The sequence below is a fragment of the Typha angustifolia genome, chromosome 1 (genome assembly GCF_048772165.1).
Source record: "Typha angustifolia cultivar Huaian chromosome 1, ASM4877216v1, whole genome shotgun sequence".
NCBI classification, from domain to species: Eukaryota; Viridiplantae; Streptophyta; class Magnoliopsida; order Poales; family Typhaceae; genus Typha; species Typha angustifolia.
In genome coordinates, this window is record NC_133239.1 from 2,737,976 (window position 1) to 2,762,894 (window position 24,919).

General features: G+C 37.1%; 6 protein-coding genes and 1 non-coding gene across 9 annotated transcripts; 1 reads left to right on the top strand and 6 right to left on the bottom strand.

Annotated features, from left to right (window-relative positions):
• Positions 1–45: 45 nt before the first annotated feature.
• On the bottom strand, positions 46–6,255 carry LOC140766805 (plant cysteine oxidase 4-like). 2 transcript variants are annotated; one of them, XM_073106471.1, is made up of 6 exons: positions 6,131–6,255; positions 5,111–5,367; positions 2,367–2,530; positions 2,053–2,200; positions 507–710; positions 46–410 (listed from the first exon to the last, which is right to left on the bottom strand). In XM_073106471.1, the coding sequence occupies exons 2-6, from the start codon at positions 5,208–5,210 to the stop codon at positions 295–297; spliced, it is 732 nt and encodes a 243-aa protein (XP_072962572.1). In that variant the 5' UTR covers positions 5,211–5,367; positions 6,131–6,255; the 3' UTR covers positions 46–294. The 2 variants fall into 2 exon arrangements, with proteins under 2 accessions (XP_072962572.1, XP_072962564.1); XM_073106463.1 differs by having other exon boundaries at positions 507–719.
• Positions 6,256–9,231: 2,976 nt separating this feature from the next.
• On the bottom strand, positions 9,232–13,000 carry LOC140770426 (tubby-like F-box protein 1). Its single transcript, XM_073111661.1, has 4 exons — positions 12,543–13,000; positions 12,243–12,330; positions 11,495–11,624; positions 9,232–10,133 (listed from the first exon to the last, which is right to left on the bottom strand). Exons 1-4 carry the CDS (start codon positions 12,864–12,866, stop codon positions 9,575–9,577), a joined length of 1,101 nt encoding a protein of 366 aa, XP_072967762.1. The 5' UTR covers positions 12,867–13,000; the 3' UTR covers positions 9,232–9,574.
• Positions 13,001–13,373: 373 nt separating this feature from the next.
• LOC140770518 (protein DOG1-like 3) lies at positions 13,374–14,624 on the bottom strand. Its single transcript, XM_073111779.1, has one exon. It carries the CDS (start codon positions 14,542–14,544, stop codon positions 13,732–13,734), a length of 813 nt encoding a protein of 270 aa, XP_072967880.1. The 5' UTR covers positions 14,545–14,624; the 3' UTR covers positions 13,374–13,731.
• A 2,941-nt stretch (positions 14,625–17,565) lies between these two features.
• Positions 17,566–17,650, bottom strand: TRNAY-GUA (transfer RNA tyrosine (anticodon GUA)). The gene is given in 2 exon segments: positions 17,566–17,601; positions 17,614–17,650. It is a non-coding gene; the product is annotated as a tRNA-Tyr (tRNA).
• A 241-nt stretch (positions 17,651–17,891) lies between these two features.
• LOC140770349 (rho guanine nucleotide exchange factor 8-like) lies at positions 17,892–21,159 on the top strand. The gene is made up of 7 exons (XM_073111543.1): positions 17,892–18,300; positions 18,709–18,825; positions 19,168–19,322; positions 19,436–19,510; positions 19,582–19,854; positions 20,025–20,345; positions 20,421–21,159. The coding sequence occupies exons 1-7, from the start codon at positions 18,012–18,014 to the stop codon at positions 20,859–20,861; spliced, it is 1,671 nt and encodes a 556-aa protein (XP_072967644.1). The 5' UTR covers positions 17,892–18,011; the 3' UTR covers positions 20,862–21,159.
• A 152-nt stretch (positions 21,160–21,311) lies between these two features.
• LOC140770727 (photosystem I reaction center subunit VI, chloroplastic-like) lies at positions 21,312–22,261 on the bottom strand. The gene is made up of 3 exons (XM_073112025.1): positions 22,034–22,261; positions 21,799–21,934; positions 21,312–21,619 (listed from the first exon to the last, which is right to left on the bottom strand). The coding sequence occupies exons 1-3, from the start codon at positions 22,159–22,161 to the stop codon at positions 21,440–21,442; spliced, it is 444 nt and encodes a 147-aa protein (XP_072968126.1). The 5' UTR covers positions 22,162–22,261; the 3' UTR covers positions 21,312–21,439.
• A 79-nt stretch (positions 22,262–22,340) lies between these two features.
• LOC140770603 (tetraspanin-19-like) lies at positions 22,341–24,454 on the bottom strand. Of its 2 annotated transcripts, XR_012106039.1 has the most exons (6): positions 24,195–24,454; positions 23,976–24,075; positions 23,684–23,764; positions 23,488–23,592; positions 22,668–23,240; positions 22,341–22,469 (listed from the first exon to the last, which is right to left on the bottom strand). XR_012106039.1 is itself a non-coding variant. In XM_073111882.1 (5 exons), the coding sequence occupies exons 1-5, from the start codon at positions 24,359–24,361 to the stop codon at positions 23,067–23,069; spliced, it is 627 nt and encodes a 208-aa protein (XP_072967983.1). In that variant the 5' UTR covers positions 24,362–24,454; the 3' UTR covers positions 22,397–23,066. The 2 variants fall into 2 exon arrangements, 1 of the variants encoding a protein (XP_072967983.1); XM_073111882.1 differs by having other exon boundaries at positions 22,397–23,240.
• Between the last annotated feature and the right edge of the window lie 465 nt (positions 24,455–24,919).

Below are 24,919 nucleotides of genomic sequence, written 5' to 3' on the forward strand. Positions count from 1 at the left end.
GACTGTAATTAAAAATAAATAAAAAAGGATCCTGAAGCAAGAAGATAAATAGCAGTACACCTCATTTCCTTCATTTGGAAAAGGTGAAATCATTGAACCAAAGGTTTACATTGACATGTACATCCCAAATTATGAGCTACATATTAGAAACTCTGCAGGAGTAACTATTACCGTCTACAGAGCAAAAAGGAGAGAGAAAAAAGGCATATAAGAGCAGATATCTCGCTTTCATGTTTACCTCTAACTAGAGTCAATCTGATTGTAATGTTACAACTTACAACAGAGAGAGAACCTTCACGTACCTACAACAGGGCCCTTGTACAACCCCCTCCTGATGACAAAGCTGTCAGGAGGTTGATACTCCTCCAACCAAACCACTTCTGAGGCATCTGTTCCGCTTGGCAAAGCACCTAAGACAGTCAAGAAAGAAGGTTGACAGGTTTTTAAGTTGCATGATGACGACAGCTTATAGAGGCGATCTAGTGTGGTATATGAGCATTCTTTACCAGAATGATTGTTTGGTGAGGACTTCCGGAAATATGAGCAGTGTCGTCCATCTTCCGATGAGTAAGGAGGCGATAGAATGTCAAACAGAGCACAAGGTGTAATCGCTTTGAAATAATGGATGTTGCCACCACTTGTGGGATAAAGAACTGTTGATCCACAGGGGGCGGACATTTCACCATCTCTAATAATCTTTGCAGGTCTAGCTGCAGATCCTATAAAAAATATAACTTCAGTAGTGCCATACAGAATTTGAAGTCATGGTACTTTCATTATCATGGCATGTATGAGATACTAACAATGTTAGTTTGAGATATCGGTTTAGGCAGAAGCTCATAGCACATATGATGTATGTGTTATTAGATTTCAAGTTCCCAATATTTAAAATAACAGAAAAATGTGAGTAGGGATTTGAAAGATCTAGCATATTATCTGTATGGAGAAAATCACAATATAGACAAATAATAAGTCCCACAGGCAAAATAGAAGAGAGACTTCGATTATTTACTTTTGGTAAGCAAGGAAGATTCTTTTGTAAGTAAAAGTTGATTTTAGATTTTATTGTGTGTGCTGATTGTTTATGAATCTGGGCATCTATATTTGGAATTTGCATGATGATCATCATCCCAATTTTGTGGGTTTCAGTTCCACTTATCTCCAATATATACTTTTGATATGTGCACGTTGATTTTAGATTGTTTTTCATATATGCTTTCCATGCTTTCTTTAGATGGCTACTTTTTTCTGATTAATAAGTTTAGAGTTGTGTATTTATTTATTTAATATCATAAGTTAAAAATACACTTCCCAGTCAGTACAAATAAAATTGCATGATTATTTCTACAGCAGTACAAAGGCATCTAATATAAAAATATCATTCTCACAAGACCCGTGATTAGTAGAAAAGGAGATTATGATAGCCTTTTCAATATTGTGACTTGTGAGTGATCCACTATTCCCACATATAATGTAAATTCTAGAACATCCTAAAAGTCATCAGTAATCTTGTTAATTACAAGATAGTACATCATTTTCTACAAAAAGGTTCAAAAATCTTTCTGACAAAAACAAGAAACTATGATGAAGAACCTTCCTGACCATTTTTGCAAGCATTCTATATATGGTTTCACCATTGCAACGTCCCCAGTAGTGCCACTCATATATTGCATCCTTTTTTTGCATGTGTTAAATATACTTAGGTTGCAAACTCTCCTTGATATTTCCCTTTTTTTTTCCTTCTCCTTTTTTTTATACTACCACTTGTTCCAAACTGTATGTACCATTAATCTTTAATCCTGATAATTGATTCGTGATGACAGTAGGTTTTGCCTTCTGACTAATATTATTTAAGATCAGTATCCATGTTACTATCTATGATCAAGTTTCTATGCATAGCATGTTAGTACCGTACAACTATCAACTAAATGACCAATACATTCATACATTTTACCTGACATGAGGATTCAAGCAAAAACTCGCCTATAGCTATCAGTACATGCAGTAACTTAGGAATAGCAAACTATGCATAAAATACAGAAAGAAAATCACCTTGTGAGGGATCCATCAGTCCATTTATATCAATCCAATCATACGATTTGACATGCAATGTACCATAAAGAAGTTTGCTTAGTACGGTCATCCCAGGATGGTTATGAAGTGGAATAATGGATGATGGTGGCATGCAAAATATACCAATCTGCACAGAATTTCAGAAGGATCTTCAGAACATTACTTGTGCTCTGTAATATAACTAATTTCTTAGAAATCATTATTTCAATACGTTGAACACCACTAGAAGGATGGAAGGCATGTAATAAGCTTAAAATTTTAAAACAATACAAAGACAAAAGGAAAAGACGTACAGAGAAGCTTTCACATTCGTGTATATGCAGATATTGAATGGGAGGCAAATACTGATTGCTCCCATTACGCCCTTTTTTCCCATTTGGACCACGTGTTGAACCTTTCCAACCTCGTAGAAGTTGAGCTTCTTGTTCAAGACCCACATCAGATGGTTTGATTTTGTCTGGAAAGTTGTGAGTCAAAAAGTGGAAACTATCATAAAATCCTCACCAGATGGCTTACAGGTGCTTCGGAATTAACTAAGAATTATACAACAACATTCTGCACAGGTTCATACTAATTGAAATAGAAACAGATACATAATAAAATTCATAAGAACAATAAGCGTAAGAATTATACAATTGTTCTATCCTGCACAATAATAATGCAACTATGTAACCAAATCACAAGATAAGAAAGCAGAAAGTAGTACAATGCATTTAAGGCATCAAAATACAGCAGAAAAATTCTCTTCTTGTGAAACATGTTTTATGCCATTCTGATTATATGCATCACAGGCATCTCAAGTTACTAAGAAAACATCATGTCATAAGGAAGAAACCATATTAATACTCAATGAGATCTGCTTAACTCCTATAAATGCAAATGATCATTCTAATATTGATTGGGTCTCTCCCAGGAGGTAAATGAGAAAGCACAACAATCTACGAAGCACAGACAACTAATTTTGGTGCTGTGGCAATGACTGACGCACTTCAGATATGCGACAAACAAGCATCTGGTATTTCCACCAAGTATCTGATTTAACACACACAGATATATACTGAAAGTTTTAAAATCCCTGTGTCTTCATTTCGGAAAGTATACCATATGATAATATATTGAACTGTTTAAGTGACGAAGTTGATACCCAGTAGAGCAAGGAAGTATAAATGGCAAAATTGATTGATCATTGGTCTAAAGAGCTCTAAAATGGCTTAATAGAAAATAAATTTTACTATTCTTATTGATAATATAAATATTCATCAATACTCTAGCATTTTCTATAAAAGACCTAAATTTATCCAACCATTAGTACCTTTGAATCCCAAGCTAACAATCTGAATATACGAAAGCTTGTCAACTTCAAAGAGATCCTTTCTATTAATGTTAACACATTTGTGTAGATTTCTATTGAGTTAGGTATTTAATCCTTAAAATGCTCATCATCTTCCTCAGTCTTATGTTTCAAGAAGTTCTAAACAAATTGAAAATCTCTGTTAAACCACTGATGCATTTTATACCTCAAATATGTCAGTATTTTATATCACAGAAATTCACAATGGATACTAGTTTACTGGATTGGAAGTTCAGAAAAAGGGATTCATCAGAAGTTTCTTCAGTCACTCTAAATACCTTATGAGTTGCAAGATAATTTAAAGGCTGCCATACATAACTCATGGACTGCATATTAGCTGTTAAGTTAATATGACAATATGAGGTACTAAAACTACAATTGCAAGTACTAAAAGATCAAAACAAATAGAGAAGTAATGATCTTAGCAACATTCTGTGTTGTGCTTCCTTCTACATATATCAGATGCCTATGCACAAAACCATAGTTCGAAGTTTCAGTTTTAATTTTTGTTTCGGCTTGGTTAAAAAACGAAACATTTTGGTCAGTTTCAGTTCTGGTTTCGTTGTATCAATTTCGGACTTCTTTTAATAAATAGTATCTTTATCTTTTCTTTCAATGCATCACACAAAATCTAATAACATTTAAGCAATGAGTTGATATTGAGTTAGGTACAAGTTGGATTCAAGTCAAATCCAGCTTAGAACTTAGAACATAATTTAAAAAAATATTGTTAAGTTGTTTCGGTTGGATGCTAGTTTCGGGAGCCAATTTCAGATCAAATAGGACTGAAACATGAAACATGAAACATGAAACGTGAAACGTGAAACGTGAAACGTTTCAACGAAACATCTCAATTTTGGATGACACTTCAAACCATTAACAAAACTATATAAGGGAAATTATCCAACGCATATTTGTAGAACCATCTACAGGTAGGTTTAATTATTTCACCATGTTTCAAGGAAACATATGTTACTGTGCTCTAACACCGCTACGGTCAACATGAAACTACATATTTATTTAGCCATAAAGTTGCATGAGGGTTCAACATTAATTCCTTAATTATTTGTATTAATTTTAGATGAAGTAAATGAAAACAATGTACAAGATTCCTTTATTATGTTATTTACTAATTAGTAATGACATTATTTATGCGCTAAGATGAGATTGAATATCATCTTAGAAGCATGGAGAAACTTGGAATCAAAAGATTTGAATTATATTAAAAAAGAAAAATTAAAAGGAGAGTATATCATTATCTTGAATATACAATTCAATATGAAGAGAAGGTTGATGAGGATATTGAGCACAGAATCTTTATAGGATGGTTAAAATGGAGGAATGCCTCTAATGTATACTCGATCATCATAATCCCTTTAGGGAAAAAGGAAAATTCTGTAAGTGGCAACACCCATCTGAGATATATGAGCATGATAAGAGGAGGTAACAAAATTAAAAAGAAAAGTACTACATACAACTATTTATTAAGATACATCTTTAGTGGTTCACATCAGTAAAAGATCATGCATTTAAACAAGTACAATTCTACAAAGTTGGCTTTGTAACAAATAATTGGCAATTTCTGTATGTAAATGCCTTATAAGTTCCATGCCTTATGCAGCATGAGTAGATATAACTCTTAAAGAATGTACATAGTGAAAAAGATATTTCTAAATATAATCTCACCTAGTATAGATCGAACATGATCAAGACCTTCTGCAGATTTTGGTCCATCAGTAGAAAATGATTCTCTACAGGCGTTGTATAGTCGCTTGATGGCGGGCATAGTGCAGAAAGGAACAAGCAATAAGACAATACAGAAGGACAATTGCAGCAACTCAAAGACACCTTGCAGCAAATTTGCAAATTCTTAACCAGAGAATCAATCAATCAAGAAAGAACTTGGTGCTTCCTTTCGCGGAAGATGAAATTTCTTGCTCCCCCTGTATCCAATACTATGAAAGAATTTTAGATGCAGTTCGTATAATTATATGAGAAAATATAACAAGATATCTTCATTGAGACTATATTCTTTTCCATCTTTATCAGCACCAAAATGGAGGAGCATTGAGAATAGATCGAAATACTTGCAAATTTTCTCCAAACTCACAATAGGAGATAAAAAATGATTCCAGATTCTCATATTAGAAAGGAAAAGGCTACCATGAACAAGCATATCTACAGGAGTACTAAGATCCTCAATCTAGACAACAGATATAGCACAAAGCACGGGTCACAATTCTAGCCATTTCAAAATAATAATAATAATGTTTTTTCTCCGTCCACTTGTTTGTTTTAATACGTCTCCTTCATTCCTGAACAAGTTACCATCTTCCTGCTATCCTCTTCGCTTAATTAATACCAACTGAAGAACAATAGCATGAATTGGAAAAGAAGAAACCGAATTGCAACATAATAGGACCAAAAGAAGAAGTAGGCGACACCGAGGATGACTCCTTCTCCTTAAAGCAGCCCAATTGGCCCCAATCGTTCCTTCCCCGCCTCCGATCATCATCAAATCTCACGACAAACGAACACCCAAAAGCCAAAGAACAACCCGAACCAACCAGGAACTTATATTCCCAATCGAGAAGTACTACGGACGAACAGTACCCTATCCGGTAACGATCGGGAAGAGAAACCAAAGAGCCAGAAGGCATCACCCACGGCGACGAACTAAAAAAACGCATCGAAATCTCGACCTACCTCCGGCGAAGGAATCCGTCGACGAATTCGCGGACCGCAGGGTTGGGGTTGGAGTGCGCGGTGAGTCGGGGAGCTCGAGCTTAATCTCTTGGGATCCATGAGTCGAGGATCGGACTCGTCTTTAACCATGAGCAGCGCACGTGGCGTCTCCACGAACCTGGTATGGAAGAAAAGTTGGAGGGGACACGTGTCGTCACGAGGTTCTTAACAAGCGCAATAGTACGAAGTATTATTATTCACGGGTGCCGTGGCTACTCGCGAGTCGCAAGGGCTCTCGTCTTTTGACCACCTTTTCTTTTGGCTTATTATTCTTTATATATCTATATACTTTAAACCCACTATCAATATTTTATTAAAATATTTATATTACATCAAAAAAATGGGGGAAAAAGAAAATCTACAAACAATGGAAGGTTCATTAGTATTGGAAACATTCCCACAAGCAAACAATGGGTGATCTTGATCTCCATTTACAACGCTGCACTGTAGAAAAGGATTCAGGATGGCACCAGCACCCTTTTTCTGGAACCTTGGGTTCCTTCTTCCCCCTTCAGATATAAAACTCAAGTCTTCTATAGCAAGCACACAATTCCTATTTAGTATTCACAGTTGATTTCGTTGTACTTGTTGTTCGTAAGCATGAATTTTTATGTCGTTTAGTCGTAAATTATTAATATCAAATCCGTCATTGAAAGGGAAAAGGAAACTGGAATTTTGGAAGCTATACTTTCAGGTGTTTGACTATTTCCTCTGTTGGTTTTCAACCTTTCTAACTCGGATTTTTGCTTCAATTCCATTGACTGTGTTCTTCTCTCACTTTCCGTCCTCTTCCTGCAATTTCTATCAGCGTGTTCTGTTTGATGGCAGCAGAGGAAAGAAAGTGACTTTGAAAATGGAAGTTTATAGAAAAGTACCACTGTCCCTCCTTTCCATTATTCTCGAAAGATTGTAAAAGTACCATTACGGTTTTTTATATATATATATATATATAAAGAGGGGAAAGGTAGGTTGTAGGTAGGGTTGGAAATCACATTAGATTAGCCGGGTTTGGGTCGTTTTCGAATTCAAAATTTTTAAATATGAATTTAAAAATTTTGAACATGAAGACGATATGATTTGATTATTAAACGACTAACAAACGAATTATGGGTTGACATAAGTTATTAAAATTTATATATTATATTCATGTTATAGACATATTTTTTGGGGTTATAATTTTCCTGTGTATTATAAATTGGTTAGTCAAATTATAAACGTGTTATCATATCATAAATGGATTAGCAAGTCGGATCATAATGAGTTAAGTGGATTGGGATAATAAATATGAAAACGATCTGTTTGATAATTGGGTTAGACGAATTGATCTATTTATGACCCGAATCTAATTAAACTAAATTCAAATCCATTTAAAAGTCAAGTTCCTATATTGGATTATCGACTCTGGAAATTTTTCGCCATCTTTAGTTTTAGATGAGGTATCATTCATTTCAATTAGAAATTTCTAACAAACAGATTACTACCAATAGATTACAAGTCTGATGCACAAAAGAAATAAAAAATTAATTTAAACAAGTCCCCACAATTTGATAAAATATTAACAGTGCAATAGTAAATATGGGCAAAGAAGATACAGCAATCACAGGCACAACATGTCACTAGAATAAGGTACTCCCATAATATCCCTCATGAATCTAGTTGATCCAAGCCAATACTAAAGCAAGCATAGATGAAGCAATGAAAAAAATATATAAGATATTAATATGAAAAGGCCGGCGGCTGCCTAGATGGTGATTGCTATTAGAAATATTAATTTCTATCATGCCATTTTAACATAAATAAATAAATTTGTGAATGGATGTTTGGATACATCTATTTCACAATAATAACTATTCTAATTGATTTTTACTCAGTTACCTAATAGTTTTTTTTATATTGCAGGTTTCTCGTTGATCCATATAAATCTCTTCATCCAAAAATATCGATTAGAAACTAAGATTTTTAGAGTAACAAATCTTAGCTTGATACAGATGCCATAAGGTAATTAAAATCCTCTTACACATCTATAACGGAGCAACTGACTGGATTGCTAGGTCTGGGTTAAGTTGTGACTGTGAGATGTCTCAGAGGACTCCTTTTTATCTGTCCCTGAGTTTGGTAACATCCTTAAGTTTAGCATTTCTGGAGGGTGGCTTAATCATAGTAGAAATGTAATTCAGCTCCTGTGACAGCTCCTCTTTTAATTAAAAAAAGGACATCAGCTCCTTTTCTTAGTGTAGAAATTTTATGGAGCCAAAAATTTATAAAAAAATAGAGAAGAGAAGTTCACCTTTCAATAGGAAGTGGAGTAATTAAAAAGATACTGACTATTTATCAAAGAAACCCATCATTGTCTGATTTAAAATACTCCCACTTTCTTCAATTAAACAACAGTTATGTTCACACATTCCATTGAACTACACATCATCATTAATAAGTTAAGCTGGAGGAGGAGGCCAATCTCTATCTACTTATTTCTTGTTATTCTTCTTCTTCTTCTCTTCCTTTATTAGGGGAAAGAGTATGTCTTGTTGTTCATGATTGGAGCTGTGGACATTACTTAGCAAGGAAATTGGCTATGATTGGAACAATGGAACTGCATTCCTGTATCTTAATTGCGAAGCTGGAGAAGCCGGAGATTATTAAGTAGTCCAGGCTTACCATGTGTTAATGATGCCGGTTGTTGTAAACCTAACAGTTGTCACAAGAATCTTCATGATAAAAGTTATCCAGAAGAAATCTTTGATAACAAAGTATTCATGTTTGGTTTCGATGTTCATATTCATCTATCTGTATTCATCTTAGTTTTATCCATGCTTGCTCATTATGTTAAGTACGATTAATGCAAAACAAAGATTCCCATGGACCACAAACTCTATATTGGCTTAACCAATGAGGGATCATCACTTATTCGCAAGCAGAGGAACAGAAAACGAATATGACGCAAAAATTCATCTTGAAGAAAATATACGCTTATGTTGGACTCTAGGCAATTTTACACATCCTGATATAAAGGCTGATGTCTTATATACAGAGCATTCAGCAATAATCATTGGGCCAGCATTGGTTTAACTGTAACACCAATTACTTTTCACTATTTCTCACAAAAAATAATAATAATATGAAATAAAAATCAATGGGCTGGAGTTTTATCGAGCCTGGCTAAAGCAGAAATGGATGTTGGGCCAAGTCTCTGGCCCAGCTCTAGTATTGTGTTGCTTCATCGTATCAACAGCATCGTATACATATATACACACAAAGACAAAAGAGTTTCATCCTATTTCAGTTAAAAGCTAACAATGGAAAACAAGCAAAATTTTCAACGTCCCAAAAGCTACAAAAACTATCATTTGCACAAAGAGATGACAGAAATAATATTCCGATCCCGCTGAACAGGTTAGGAGGTTGCTACTCACAGGCAAGCTTTGTACCAAAGCTGGTTAGGCAAATGGCAAATGCCTGAAAGGCTGAGAGTGGCTGCCGGTAGTCCATAGTAAACATGTCATCACCAACCTTCCCAAACTGGAGCAGCACTGTCTCCTCATTCCCGACACCACCAGGTTGACCAGAATTTGCCGCTGATACAAGCTGAAAGTTCTTCACCGAGGCAACTGTGACCCTACCATGAAAGTTTAAGCACCAGCATTGAAGCTGCTCATGCCACCTCGGAGCTTTATTTCTCAGGAGTGTGGTGTTCGCAGGGTTCAGTAACTGTGACTTGAGAGAATCGTCCTCTCTGCTTTCCTGAGATGAAGGGCACTGCAGAGTACAGTGCATTCTTCTTGGTCCTCTTGATTTGAGGAGGAATTTGTATGAGATCTGCCCTACTTCGAAATTTCCAGCAGGGACTTGGGGACTGATTTGCTTGCTTGCAAAACGCCTGCTAGATCGGCTGCACGATGCCTTTGCGCCATTGTATGGTGGCTGGCTGTCATATATTATGAACTTTGTCCCCAAGAAATCAGATCTGCGAGGCACATATCAAGGCAAGATGATTATGGATGTGTGCCAGAACACAACCCAATCCTATGAAAGAAAACATCTATATAAACAGGTAGCCTGGAGAAATAAAGCTAGAGATGCATAGTAAGGTTAAGAAAAAGAAATTAATATAAAATATTCAGTATAGTTCCTATCATGAAATTTCAGCACGTTCTGAAAAAACAAGGGTCTTGTAGTCAAAATTGGTCCTATGAATTGTAAATCAAGAAAAAAAAACTCATCATGATATGAAATTAAAGATAGCATGGTTTACATTCATATTAAGTACTAGATACTACTGTTTTCCGAAAATAATATCTTGAAAATATGCTTTTGAGAAGAAATCATCACAATATAAAGAAAGTATTATTCTTCAACCTTCTGGTATATGATCAAAACCATTAATCCAAATTAGCTATAAAATTGCTTCTGGATATACATAAACCACTTAGCATCCTTTGCCAAGTCAAACCTTCCTGGCTTGCCGTGGGCAGGTTTGGTTAGATAAGGCTGGTCAAGTGTTTCTCACTCTAGTGCCCCAAAGTCTATTGACTAGTACACATGTAATGAGCTAATCATGTGGAACCAAGGTGTGATCAAGTTTGGCTATTTTGACCCAAATGTTCAAGCCAAACTTGGATTTTATGAGTAACTCAAATGTGATGAGCCTAATTTCGAGCCAAGTTAATTCAAGCACAAATAAAATTGAAACTAAATGTTATATGAGCTGAACTAGGTATTATTTGGACAAATAATTTTTCAGAAGCTTTTAAACAAGGATTTAGACAGAGATAAACCCACAAACACAATAATAGATTTGCTTGGACTCTACAATAACGAGAATATAGAATACAAAAGGGAAAAAAATCGTCTCTTCGGGAGAAAATGTAGAACTAGGTCTTGAAGGGCCTCAAAAACAAAATGCATGGTGAAATTAAACCCTTTGGATTTAAACAAGCTGGAATGCAAATTCCATCACTACCTAGTTTGGAGCCAATGTCCTTAAGGTTTAAAAAAAGAATCTCACTATACAAAATTAGGTACTCAACATAGTTTGTGGAATTTCCATTCAAATGGGCTAAAACTGATCCAAAACAACTAGTTTTCCAAGGCCTGAGAATAATTCATGCCTTAGTATGTAGAAAAAATGGACATGTAAAATATCTCGATTTTGAGAATAGGGCAAGCAGAAGACCTTCCTCGGCTGTGACGAGGAAGAGCACTTCAGGCAAAGCACAAATAGTAGTATTCTAGAGGCATATTGCCAATGAATTTCCATCAACACTCATTTAAACACAAGAAACCAAGTATGACCCTAAAGAGATGAACCAAAAGTTGCTGCCTCACCTCAGCTTTCCCACATAAGCATTGTTTCCTTGGGATACGTCATCAACATCAAGGGAGATGATATACTCTGTATGGATTCCATGTCTACACCTTCGAGCAGCCAGTAGAAACTTCCCTGGATCCATGAATGCTAAAAAGACAAAAACCAGCGAATGAAAGAATCGCAAGACTTTAGGCCATAATAACCAAGAAAAGCAATCCAGTAATCAATACACAATTATGTTTGAACTATATTTAAATTAGAGAAAGAAAGTATGTATTGTCAGGACACAAACTATAGAAAGTTGTAGATATACTTAGTGAGAGAAAAGATGGAAACAGCACTTCACATTGTCTAGTATCACAAAATCTTATATTGGGATGTATTATCGGCAGATGTAGGAGGAACATAGTGCTCATCACACATGCCACACTCCATCAAACCATGCGAAACCAAAATGCAACAATGACAATTGACAAGAAAGCCTTTAATCATATAGATTGCAGGTATAATCATCTTGCTCAGCTTGCTAGTGCTTAGAAGATAACATTCTGAACTAGCCATTTGAGCATTTGGTACTCAAAATTTTAGTTCTCACTTGTGTGAAACTTGTTAACTTAAGAAGAGTATCAGTATATCAAGAGCTTAATAATGATTAGATAGCTAAAGAACTTCAAAGATATATTTATGTATAATACATGAGCCTAAACTGTGCCCATGTCTAGAGAGGAACATCAAGAAAGAAGAACTATACTAGCATCGACTTACTCTGCGTCGAACCAAGATACAAATAAAACATCGAATTCTTCTTGTTCCTTTTGATGAAGCACTGCATAAGGAAATCATTCGGCCCCGGCTGTTCCATTATCACATTAACATGGAATTAGAGACTAAACATGAAGCAACAAAAACAAGGTAATCTTTATCTATCAAGAACCCTAGAATCATCAGATAAATATATATATATATATATATATATATACTCGGCTGCGGCATTCTCATCAGCAAATCCTAATCACATTGAAACGAATACCAGATCCAAGAGAGATCAAGAAAAGGAGATTCCACCTGCTTGAGAGAGGAAGGGAAGGTGATCTTCCCGCACTCGAGCGGGGATCGAACGACCCCCCTGGAGATCTGTCGCCACCACCGGCACACGCAAGCGCAGGACACGACGTCCTTCCGCTGCGGCCACGCCTCGGCGCCGGCCTCCACCCGCCTCACGATCTCCTCCACCAACTCCGGCAGCATCTCCGACCACCTCTCCGCCCCCGACTCCTCCTGTTCTTCCTCCACCTCCTCTTCCGCCGGCGAATCCATCGCCTCGACGGCCATCTCGCCGGAGAACGACGAGAACGGCCACGACGACGAGCTCCTCCTGGAGAGTATCATCCTCCGTATCGGCGACAGGAGCCAGGAGAGGATTTTAATTTACGATTTCTATTTGTTGGAGTCTTGGAGAGGGGAAAACGAAAGAAGACCACTGGGCCTAAGTCTGCGCGTGCGCAGTGGATGATCCTTATCTGAAATTAATGGTTTTTTAGGGGGGTCTTTATAAGTAAAAGAAACGCGTATTTAGTACTGGAATTGGGATATTTTAGTGGCGCGGATGTGATTGACGAAGACCTCTTTTGTCTCGCGGCTGTATCTTTCGTTCCAAAATCGCCTATTCTTTTGTGGGTTGGTGGAATCCAGGACGTATTATGGCCAATTTCGTATAAAGGGGTAGTTTTTGCGTACAGTTTGATTAGAACTTTTAGAGTGGGGTTTAACGAAGAATTTGTTTCGATAAATAAAGTAAAACGTGGTTTGAAATAACAGGCAGATTTGCTCCAATTATGTTTTATTAATCATAGATTGCCTGATTCGTCTTTTGTCATTTATATAGGTCGATTATAATTCGAATAATTTGATGATTATACCGAATAATTCACTTATGATCTAAATAACCGAAGTTGGCACGTGCGGCCTCGTGCGGCAACAACAACTGGAATCACGTAGAAGGCATGCAGGAGCTCGATATTGCAAATTAATGGCGACATATAGGTGGGATCCGTATGTGTATGATTTCTTACGCAACTTTTAACACCATTACTGTTCTTTGTACTATATGTAATAAATCATACCGCATTCTTCGCATTCTTAGGATAACTTGTTACGCATACGTATACACCAAACACGCTAACATACACGAACACTTAAGCAAAACAAACACACAATTAAACATCTGAGAGATCGGTGCATGCATGTTACCTCTCTATCCGCGGCGATGCTGGAGATCCCTTCCCATTCCCCACTCGTGGATCGAAAGATGCAGCTGCTTCGCCGCCACGAGCAGATCCACGGCCTGGCTCGGGCTCAGCACCCCCTCCACCAACTCCCTCGCCGTCGCCACCCTGAGCGCATCCGCCTCCCCGAGCAACTCACATAATCCCTTCTCGTGGCTCTCCAAAGCCTTCTCCACCTTCACATTAATCCCAACACCATCAAAGCTACTAGTACTCGAACAGACCGCTACTTGTTCCGCTCTTCTCTTCCTCTTCTTCGCTATCGTCAGCAATGGCTTATCGGCGACGGCTTCTTGCAGCGTAGCCAACCTCGCCGATAACTTATCCTCTTCTTTTATAACCCGACAGTGTAGCTTGTTCACCTGCCGTAGTTGCCCCGCTGAGAGAGCCATGATGCCATTAAGACCTTGGGTTCTCGCGTCGAGTCGCCCGGTGAGGAAGTCGTCGAGGTGGGACTCGAAGGACTCGCCGGAGAGGGAGTAGATGAGGCGGATGAAGAGGGAAGGGCGGCAGCCGCCGATGTACAAGAAGGAGTTCTCGAAGGAGGCGCACCATGGAGGGGAGAAGAGGGTAGTGGGGTCTTCTTTCGCGAGGTCGCGGCGGGCGGACGAGTAGTCTTCGTAGTGTTGCATGGCTTTGTTAACGAGGGCACGTAGCTCTTGGTCGGGGAGAAGAGGGGAGTTCTTGGCTTGGAGGAGATCGATTAAGTCGGCTTCTTGGACTTGGATCCATTTATTGTGGGTGGAGAGGAATTTGGAGTACTCCATGCTTGAGTTGCTCATAAGGTTTTAGGTTATGCAGTGGATAATATATTTATATATATAGGGAAGAATGGAAGGGAGAGAGGGGATCTATGTGAAGTTGTAGACAGTGGAGGGTCTGAATCTATCCAAATGTACTCTGCACTTTGGCTCCTTCTCTAGATAAACTTTGGATGGGGATCTGAATACTATGATGATAATGGGATCCAGCTCAGAAGGCTCAATCTAGATAATCCTCTCCTTTTTTTTTCTTCCCACATATTAATGCCATTAACTAATTGAAAAAACTTTCAAATGTCTCATTTAGATAAGGTAATGACACTTATTGTGACGTACGTAAACAATTTTAGGTTTTATAAGAATTGTTTTACACTTTTTTTTTAAAGAAAATAGAGTAAGGTTGAGGATAAAAATTAATGATCATTTAGTCCCTATTAACTGTGGAATCCACGAGAATAGATTTTCTTATACTAGTATAGTAAGGTTATGATTACTTGTGGAATAAGGGTGGAATAGACATAGCTATTTTATTTTATAATACTAAACCAATATTAATATAAAGTATTCTAATGTTTAGTTCAATACTAGTATAAGGACTAATAATTTTATTTGATGTAATATAAAGTTGATATGAAAATATTAGAAATTGATGATGCTTTAATTCAAATGATGAAAATACTCTTGAGCCGGTGAAAAATAATATTTCAAATTTTTTTTTGTATTATGTGGGTATGCAGAATTATAATCCGACATTACATAGATACATGGGGTTATAACCCCTTACTTAGATATATAGAATAATATCCTGCACTACATAGGTATATAGGGTTATAACCTATACTCGGTGCGTGGGGTAATACACCCATACTAACCTCACACGTGTAGGGTTACAACCTTGCACTTGAGTGTAAGAGATAGTATTCCGTATTGTGCAGCGTATTAACTCACATTATGTGAGTATGTGGGGTTACATTTAGAAAAGAGATAGAGAAGAGATGACAACTATAGCTATGACTAATATTTATGTATTATTATCTCAAAAAATAAAATAATAATTTTAGATTAGTAATAAATAATTTTTAATAAATCAAAATACTATTTTACTATTGAAAAAAATCGTTTTAATCAATAATCATTGAATCACTCACACTCACTCTTTTTCTCTTTCCTCTTACCTTCTCATTAATTGTACATTCATTCAAAAAGGTATTTAACTTCAAGATTATAGAAAACAAGTTTAAAAAATAATAATTTATGGAGGATCGCTGTTTAGATTTACGGAAACTTATTGTCATTTGTAGTCACGTATATATATATATATATATTCTTATGCTTTCTGTGTTGTGTTTGTCTATCTATATTTGGAGTAGTACTCGTCGGCCTCGGGTGGTGAGCCCGTGATGGCGGGAATAGTTGGATGGTCGGATGTGCAGTCACAGTGGGGTTCTTCTTCGAAGACAAAACCGCCAAAAAGAACAAGAAATGTTCGTTCCATGAATCTATCTTCCTCGGTGCAATAACGAACGAGTAGAGACAAAAAGATAACACGTGGGTTTCACGTTGGCGCAGGCGAATAAGATGTAAGGTAGTCACATGGCCTAACCGGCTCGCGACGCACCCGTGGGCCCAAATTTTTTAGTCTCTTATGATTTGGTGTTTGCTTCGGCTAACAGTATATTTATTATTTATGATGCGACGTAAAACAAAATAGAAAGAGAAATATAAATGGTTATATAAATTTGATGAACAAAAATATCATATATTATAATATATGAATATTATTATATTATAATATATAATATACGAGCTCAAGTGTATATTTGTTGAACTCGAAGCCTAATAAATTGTATAGCACTCATAGTTCGGCTAGAATAAAAATTATTATTCTGATTTTAATACTAGAAGAATAGTAGTTAATACTAGTATAAGATATTCTAATATTTAGTTAAATAGTAATATAATAAGTAGTAATTAAATTCAATATGATATGAAATTAATATTAAAATATTAACGAAAAATGAAATTATATTGAGAATTGATAATGTTTTAAACTAAACGATAAAAACACCCTTGAGCATATGTTAAAGTGTAATAGTAAATAATAAATTTTTTTGTTAAAATTATGTTATTTTTATTACAAATGCAGACTTAATAAACCCCATAAACTCATATTATATCAGCTTTAATATTGACTTCCCTACAATTCTCAACTTCCCTGCATTGCAAAATAATATTTGTAAATTGTCCCACATTATGCAGATATGCAGGGTAATACTTTGCACTATACGGTTATGTGGAAACAAGTGAAATTTATGTGGGGTTATAATCCCGCACTATGTGGGTATGCAGATGTAGCCTTTGGAGAGAAGATAAAAAGAGGAGAGAGAGAGAGAGAGTATTGTAATTGTAGCTGGTTATTACGTATGGTCACCTCAAAAGGTTAAATGATAATCTTAGATTATCAATAAATTAAAATTTAAAAGTTATATAGAATAAAACGAAAAAGAATATTAAATTAATATACTAGAATAAGATAAGTTATTATATAATTACTATATCAAAATAAAAAAAACTTATTTTAAAATAAATTTATTTCTACTCCTAGTTAAATAGCTAAGTATCCTAGATAAATAGCTAAGTAGAGGTTTATTCATTTTCTTTCCTTCCTCATCCTCTAATTTCAGTGTGGTGTTGCTCGTGTTGTCGTTGCCCTTTGCTCGACCGCTTCTCCCTTGCTGCTGTACTCTTCTCGAGCTTGGATCTGCCCATTTTACCAAGTTAATAATGGTATGTAAATCTTTCAAAACAAGCATTTTGACATTTATACCTCTAAAACCATAATTTTTTTTTGCTTAGATACTTTGAAGCTAACCAAACATTAAATTTTGAATTTAAAAATAAAAATTCTAATTTTCATAAATTTTCTTAGTTGAATATATGTTTTTTCTTTATTAAATTATTGAACTTAACGTAAAAATATATCAATACAGAGACATACAGAAGAGAGCCCCCGTAAAATTATAATTATAATAATAACAAAAATCCGACCTGCCGGATTCGAACCAGCGACCTAAGGATTAATCTGCAACACTACAGTCCTCCGCTCTACCAACTGAGCTAAGGTCGGTTGATATTATTTTTGTTTCTCCCTCCATTACATCTTATATAAACCGTACGTCCCCCGGGAAACTTTTCCATGCATGAAAACGATAAAAATAGAAAACAAGTTAAAGTGCGAAGAAGAGAACCACCCAAAAGACCACCTCATACAATCTATACGCAACCAAAGATGCAATCCCATAACTTCCTCTTCCTCTCTCTCTCTCTCTCTCTCTCACTCTTACAATAACTACCTCCCAAAATTAGGCCCCCTCCCCCATCCTCTCCTCCTCCTCCTCCTCCGCTCATTGGAGAGGTGGACCTTCTCCGAGACATGACATTGTTGTTCTTGTTCTCTTCCCATCTTCCTCGAGAGCGAAGAGTGTGTGATGGTTCGATTCCTCGAGAGAGGATACAGCCTCGATAGGTTCTTGCACCGCAGAGGGATGTTCGAGATTTCGGGCCGGAAGGCCCGCAGCATGATCTTCGAGAGCCATGCGTCGACGTCGCCGCCGCCGCCTGACGATGATAAGATGATGTGGAGGAGCCAGGAGTCGAGGACGCCCGGCCGCCCGTTGGTGGTTCAGCAGATCGGTGTCGAGCTCGACCGGTCGTCGGAGAGAGGACCCAGGTCGCGGCTGACCAGGGAGTACATAGGCTGCAATGGACAACCTTCTGGTGAGGCGTCCTGCATATTAACTCGCTAATTGCTTTAAAAACTTAAAAAGGATCGTCGGACTCATTTGCATTATCTTAACATCCACTTCAATAAAAATATTCTCTCAATTCTTAACCTTTTATTGGAAGAAAAAAGTAAATAACAACAATTTATTTATAATAGTTTCTCATAAATAATGGATGTTGCATCTTGAAACACATAAAATAAAAATGTATGTCCTAATAGGCCTAAGAAATGATTCTGAATTAAATGGGCAAAGGTTCTATATTTTTAACCTCATGCTCTGATATCTAATGTTAGTATTAATATTTTATATTCATGTAACCATGCAGATTTGCATGAGTTTGGATATATGTGAACTTATATGGTAGCTAATAATTTAAAGAGATGGGGGTTTTTTACTTTAGATATGGAGCTGATGAAGGAGAAGTTTGCAAAGCTGCTTCTTGGTGAGGACATGTCAGGGTCCGGCAAAGGAGTTTCTTCAGCTCTGGCTCTCTCCAATGCCATCACAAATCTTGCAGGTAATAGTTGAAATCTTTTGACGAATATATCATGCAATATGTGTATCGAATGCACGTCGAATGTTTGATTGAATTTCTAGAGGCTGGCAATTACATTAAGAATGTATAAGTAACCTCTGTTTTAAGAAAGAAAATCTCAATCTTCATTAATAATTGTGCATTGACTTAGAAGTCTTTCCAAACGGGGGCAAGCATCTCTCATTTTCAGATTGCAGTAAGGACAAGTCTGGCTTCATTTCAAATGGAGGCTGTTCATGTCAACAAGCAATTCGATACTTGGTTTGCTGCGAAAAAGTTTATTCAGTTATAGTTCTTCTCAATATCTCTTTGTTATCATCTCAGCTTCTGTCTTTGGGGAGCAACGGCGTTTAGAGCCCATGCCAGCTGAAAGGAAGGCAAGGTGGAGGAAAGAAGTCGATTGGCTTTTATCAGTCACTGATCATGTCGTAGAATTTGTTCCATCCCAACAAGTATCAACGAATGGAACTAACATGGAGGTCATGTAGTGATCTTATTTTCTTTTAACTTTTGACTCATATTAGTGCAAATTTAACTTTGTTAGTTTCTCTAATAAAAATCTGAAAACTTATATTGTCTCTTCTCTTGACAGATAATGGTAACTCAGCAACGCAGAGATCTACACATGAATATCCCTGCCTTGCGCAAGCTTGATGCGATGCTCATGGTAAGGAGCATTAAGCTGAACTATGGAAAACTTAGAATTGGTGTTCATGTACCCTTTCCTTGATCAAACAGGAATACCTCGACAACTTCAAAGACCATCACGAGTTCTGGTATGTGAAAAGAGATGCAGATGAGTCAGATAAGGGTAAATCACAGAGGAAGGATGATAAGTGGTGGCTTCCAACTGTTAAAGTTCCTCCAAATGGGCTATCTGAAGTATCGAGAAAATGGCTTCAGTATCAAAAGGAGCTTGTCAACCAAGTGCTCAAGGCAGCAATGGCTATAAATGCTAATGTTCTTATGGAGATGGAAATCCCAGAAGACTATATCGATTCGCTTCCGAAGGTTGGCTGGCTCTTACTACATAGGATTATAGCATGACTATTTCTGCTACCGTTTCTTTTCTTTTCAGTTGCTTGAATTGTGCCAATTTTACATTTAAAGACTCATGCCTCAGGATTCTTTCTCTTTTTATGCCTTTGATTGAAGTCGTTGATTATAACTTCGAATGACAGAATGGACGGGCAAGCCTTGGAGATTCACTCTACCGTAGTATAACAGTCGACGTTTTCGATCCTGAAGATTTCCTAGCATCTATAGACTTATCAACAGAGCACAAGATTCTCGACCTGAAAAACCGGATTGAAGCATCTGTTGTCATTTGGAAGAGGAAGATGCACAACAAAGATGCCAAATCTCCATGGGGTTCAACTGTTAGCTTGGAGAAGAGGGAACAATTTGAAGAAAGAGCAGAGACCATCTTACTCATTCTCAAGCACAGATTTCCCGGTATTCCTCAGTCAGACCTAGACATAAGCAAGATCCAGTATAATAAGGTAAGCAAGAATTTTGTTCTGGCACTCCAGCTTTTCCAACTGACGACACTTTTCTGCCCACATAAATTTCTTCAGGATGTTGGATACTCTATCTTGGAAAGCTACTCGAGGATCTTAGAAAGCTTGGCATACACAGTGATGTCTCAGATTGAAGATGTTCTCTATGCCGATTCCCTTGCTCGAGATCCAACTCTCGGCGACTCGAAAAGGAGGACTTGTTTAACAGAATCAGAGCCAGCAACAGGAACAATTAAAGCACTTGATCCTAAGGAAGAAATTGAGAAGCTAAATAAAATGGAATCGCCTGCTTCATTTACACTGTCAGATTTTATGGGCTGGAACATGGATCAAGATGCTGAGGTGAAGAAGGATTCAGGTAACTTGGAGGATATATTGAATATAGAAGATGGGAAGTTCATGAAGAAGCCTCCTAACATTGTGACTAACAAGAAATTTTCCTACATAGAGAAACTTGAGAATTCGGGAGGATTTAGAAGCCCAACAGCTCGAAATTAGATGTTGTACAAGGAGAAGAGAGAATGGAAAGAAAACAAAGACGTGGGTGATGCAACAACTATAGACAAATGCATGTATATAGCTCGAAGAGAATTTTCGAGGGCTGTTGTTATTTGCATGCATCTGGGTGCTAATTAACTTAAAGTGCCCTTTTGTACTCTTCAATATATCTCCTGTTAATACTCAATTGACAATTTCAACTGGTATTTGAATGAAATCTCCAAAGGCAAGAAGTTTGTATTTTTATGTCATTTGCATGGACAACTTAGACAAAAGAGTTCATGAACACTTCATCATTTGTACTATTTCTCTCCCTATAAGTCAAAAGCTTTTCCTGATTGGATCCTAAATTCTTATCTTCTTCCTGATGAAAGTTTTCTCTTCCTTCATATGGGGTGAGAACTGATCGAATGCAGATTAGAATCATATGAAATCAAATTTTCTCCACAATTATCAGAAAAGCACATTTAGCTGCAGTTTTACTCAGAGCTGATCAAATTAACAGATACAATATGAACAGCATAGATTATGGAGAGGTGAGGGAAGATTAACTAATAATAGTCGCAGTAGTTGCCGAATTATATCTTGCCACGTGGACCCGGCGTCGGCGGCAGTTGTGGGCCCTTCTTGATCGGGAGTATGTCTCCTGAGGCTGTGGAGCTCAGGTAGGCAATTGCAGAGCCACCACCCAGGATCAAGAACTTGAGCAAGAGACCTCTTTTGGTGAAGGGGGCAGCAAACGTCTCAAAGAATTTGCTCTGCATTACATATTTAGTTTTTTAATTTATAAGAATGAATTCTAATATGCAACGCATAAGTAAATGCTATATATTTCATTGTAGCAAAATGTGTATCAAATGCACTCAGTTCTATATGTAAACTGTAAAAGCCCGTCTCTGCTTTCTCTTAGTAATAGCTAGAAAGACCCTTTAAGCACCTGAAGTGGGTTATACGGCGAGGGCGCATCAGAGCCGTACAAATCCCATTGCCCGGTGGTGTTGCCCAGATCCTCGAGATCGAAGTACACGCTCTTCTCCCCGTACTTGGCCACCACGGCTCCCCCGCCGGACCTCCTGCCATACGATTCGTGCCATGCAAATCAAATCACGTAACTAAATTCAACCCCCTCGTCCGACATACATACATACATACACCAGACGGCTGATAATTACCTCAGGTTGGTGCGCGACAGTGTGCGGCGCGAGGTCTTGACGGCCAGCTTCGTTCCATTAATGGAGCTCCCCGCGAGACCCTTGATGGACACGGGCTGCACCGCCGCAATCGTCGCCAGAGAAGCCATGGCTGCTTGCTGTTGTTAGGCTGCGCCTGAACGGGTCGGCTTTCTCCTACCTCTGCGAAAGCCTTTACAGGATCTCTATCGCGATGCAGGGTATTTTAGGGGGATTCGGTATGTTTGGCTGTATGGATTCGGTGGGAGAATGAGGGTGGTGAGGATCCATTGGAAGACTGACGCGTGGATGGGTTTGGATAGGCTTATCCTGATCTTGGCCTTGTCATGAGGACCAATGGAAGTGGCGTTGGAATCCTGTGAGCTGATTGGTCGGATGAAGTCGTTGGCAATCTACTGGGCCTCGCATTTGCTAATCGCTATATTGTTAAAAGGAAGGGAAATAATTTATAAACTAGAGGCAAGTGAAATATGGATTTAATTCATCAAATAGACCCAAATGATATTAAATATTAGTTCAAGCACCGCATCAATTTATTAGAATAAAAAAGATAAAAACTACTACTGTTTGATAATAGCTCACTACTTTTAACCTCTAGATTTTTTTTTTTAATTACCTGGGATATAGGATTCAGAACGAGGATTGAAAACTAATAATATGATTGATGTCGAATTTTCTGTAGCTAAACAGCAACCTGTTTATCTTGGCATCTTTGTGTCCATTTCTTACATTCTTTTTAGAGAACAATAAGCTGGACAGATACAGTTGTAGTGAAACTGAACTCGTATATTGCTACTTGCTGCCATGGAAATGCGAGATTGAGCTCTGTCTCTGAGAAAAATAATCTGAAGATGTAATAGAAACTCGGTGGCTATTTCAGTACAAATTATGCTTCACTTTGAAGCATTGATCAGAGTTTGACTGCAAGTGAGAAGAACGGATATCAATTAAAATTTTCCTCCTTATAGGTTTTTTTTTTTCATTATAACTTCAGCAAGCAGCACCACTGTAAGTGTTAGAACTGAATTCTCCTTGCAAATCCAGGGGCTGAAGGTGTGATAGATGTCTGCGATTCGGACCCGATCACTAGAAATGAGTATCTGAAGTCTTGTGTAGCGACATTGCTGCAATGATTCTTCGGTTGGGGTCCAAGGGCTAATAGTACAGTAGCAATCACCAATACCTTGGCCTGAAAGACCATCAATCCAAGTTAAAATTACGACCTAGATTGTGATCGATTAGTCGATGATCATATATGATTTAATTGCATAACACCAAAAAATGGTGTTACTGTTTTAAGAAAGACACGTTCATGACAAACTCACTTCTAATCATCTGTTCTCTAAAGATATGCACTGAATTCTTTCTCTTCTCTCTTGGAAGAATGAGTCTATATGACATTTGAATTGAAGTATTTACTCTTTATTTGCACTTACCTGAGCTACCAAAATTGCAATGCCAATCAGTTGACAGACTTTTATGTGGAAGTCCAACATGTTCTGTAATGCATCATCTGTTCCGTCGAGACATCTCGAGATTACCTGCAGAGCAAATTAATTTGGTAAAATGCCTTGCAGAAATGAGACACAAATCATGAAGTGAATCTTATTTGATTTCTGGCAAATGTCGCACCGCAGGCCAATCTATTTTGAACATTATCGCCACGATCAACGCAGTCTGGATAGATAGTATGAAGCAGCTGAATAATATGTACTTTAGAGGTTAAGGAATTCAAAACTCATCTGCTCTGCAATCCAGAAATCTGAAGATAACTAGGCTTGATACATAGTATAAAACTTTTAAAGGTAATGATGCTAGTAAATACATTTCCATTTGGAACTCACAGAAATTGATAGATACCTATATGTTTGCAAATTAAAGAAAATCACAAGAACCTAGGCCATCTTGCATCAGGAAAGGATACAATGAATAGAGCAATTTTACTGATACAATTGGCTACCATATGCCCATAGAGTGCATTCATGCAGACAATAATACCTGTGCCAAGAAATGTATAGATGAACCTGCAAAATAGAAACTGAGATCAGTTAAAGGGGCTTCCATTGCTTATCATATTTATCTAAACTCAATAAGAACAAAGAAAGAAGAAGATTATAATTGGAAGTAAGAAATATGGCAATACCAAGGTCTCAGGAAAGATGATGATGAGATACTCAATTCATTAACAAATTGGATCCATAACTTCAGCAGCCAAAGGGAGTAAATTATCATCCCCATGCCAAAGAAGTTTACTATAAGATTAGAAGCCCTCATTGCAAAACTCAAGCAACACCTTAGGCAGTACACCATGGTACTATTCTAAGGCTATTTGATAGCTTCTCTAATGGAGAAGGGGAGGAAAACTTCTGTGAAACCTTTATATCCAAGACCCTGAGATCTGTATGTAATCCATATATGGATGTGGAGAGAATAAGAAAACTTTGAAAGGTAGAGAGGAAATGGTGGTCATTTAGAAGAGAGACACCTAACAGCCCAAGAGTCCACCTGCCTATTTTTCAAAGTAAACCCAACTCCCAATTTTGCATTGGTTTTCTCTTTTTTGTTGGCATGTTTCTCTCTAAAATTTCTCATTTGCATGTAAGATCATAGTTATATTCTTAATATTTTCAAGAATTTAATAGAGGAAAAAGATATAAATACCTTTTTATAATTAAAGATTATTTAGGTTTCATGGTATCCGTGCAAAAATATCCGTACAAAAAATTAAATATTTGAAGGGATATATACTAGGAGGAGGGTATACAGAGAAAAATGTATATATTAAAACTTCGAGGGCTTAATATTACCGAATTATGGAATTTATTTTAGGAATAATTATTCGTATATTTACTAGTATTTAAAAATAAA

Excerpts from the sequence above, each read along its gene's own strand:
- LOC140766805 (XM_073106463.1), bottom strand. The coding sequence starts at position 5,210 with ATGCCCGCCATCAAGCGACTATACAACGCCTGTAGAGAATCATTTTCT. Across the intron at positions 2,201-2,366 it reads ACGAATGTGAAAGCTTCTCT|ATTGGTATATTTTGCATGCC; the intron begins GTACGTCTTTTC and ends AATTCTGTGCAG. Across the intron at positions 411-506 it reads CTCACCAAACAATCATTCTG|GTGCTTTGCCAAGCGGAACA; the intron begins GTAAAGAATGCT and ends TGACTGTCTTAG.
- LOC140770426 (XM_073111661.1), bottom strand. The coding sequence starts at position 12,866 with ATGATACTCTCCAGGAGGAGCTCGTCGTCGTGGCCGTTCTCGTCGTTC. Across the intron at positions 12,331-12,542 it reads TCCCTTCCTCTCTCAAGCAG|CCGGGGCCGAATGATTTCCT; the intron begins GTGGAATCTCCT and ends ATAATGGAACAG. Across the intron at positions 10,134-11,494 it reads GCTTATGTGGGAAAGCTGAG|ATCTGATTTCTTGGGGACAA; the intron begins GTGAGGCAGCAA and ends TGTGCCTCGCAG.
- LOC140770518 (XM_073111779.1), bottom strand. The coding sequence starts at position 14,544 with ATGAGCAACTCAAGCATGGAGTACTCCAAATTCCTCTCCACCCACAAT.
- LOC140770349 (XM_073111543.1), top strand. The coding sequence starts at position 18,012 with ATGGTTCGATTCCTCGAGAGAGGATACAGCCTCGATAGGTTCTTGCAC. Across the intron at positions 18,301-18,708 it reads CTGCAATGGACAACCTTCTG|ATATGGAGCTGATGAAGGAG; the intron begins GTGAGGCGTCCT and ends TTTTTACTTTAG. Across the intron at positions 18,826-19,167 it reads TGCCATCACAAATCTTGCAG|CTTCTGTCTTTGGGGAGCAA; the intron begins GTAATAGTTGAA and ends TTATCATCTCAG.
- LOC140770727 (XM_073112025.1), bottom strand. The coding sequence starts at position 22,161 with ATGGCTTCTCTGGCGACGATTGCGGCGGTGCAGCCCGTGTCCATCAAG. Across the intron at positions 21,935-22,033 it reads CTGTCGCGCACCAACCTGAG|GAGGTCCGGCGGGGGAGCCG; the intron begins GTAATTATCAGC and ends ATCGTATGGCAG. Across the intron at positions 21,620-21,798 it reads CGCCGTATAACCCACTTCAG|AGCAAATTCTTTGAGACGTT; the intron begins GTGCTTAAAGGG and ends TATGTAATGCAG.
- LOC140770603 (XM_073111882.1), bottom strand. The coding sequence starts at position 24,361 with ATGGTGTACTGCCTAAGGTGTTGCTTGAGTTTTGCAATGAGGGCTTCT. Across the intron at positions 23,765-23,975 it reads GTAAAATTGCTCTATTCATT|TACATATTATTCAGCTGCTT; the intron begins GTATCCTTTCCT and ends TAACCTCTAAAG. Across the intron at positions 23,241-23,487 it reads TTGCAATTTTGGTAGCTCAG|GCCAAGGTATTGGTGATTGC; the intron begins GTAAGTGCAAAT and ends ATGGTCTTTCAG.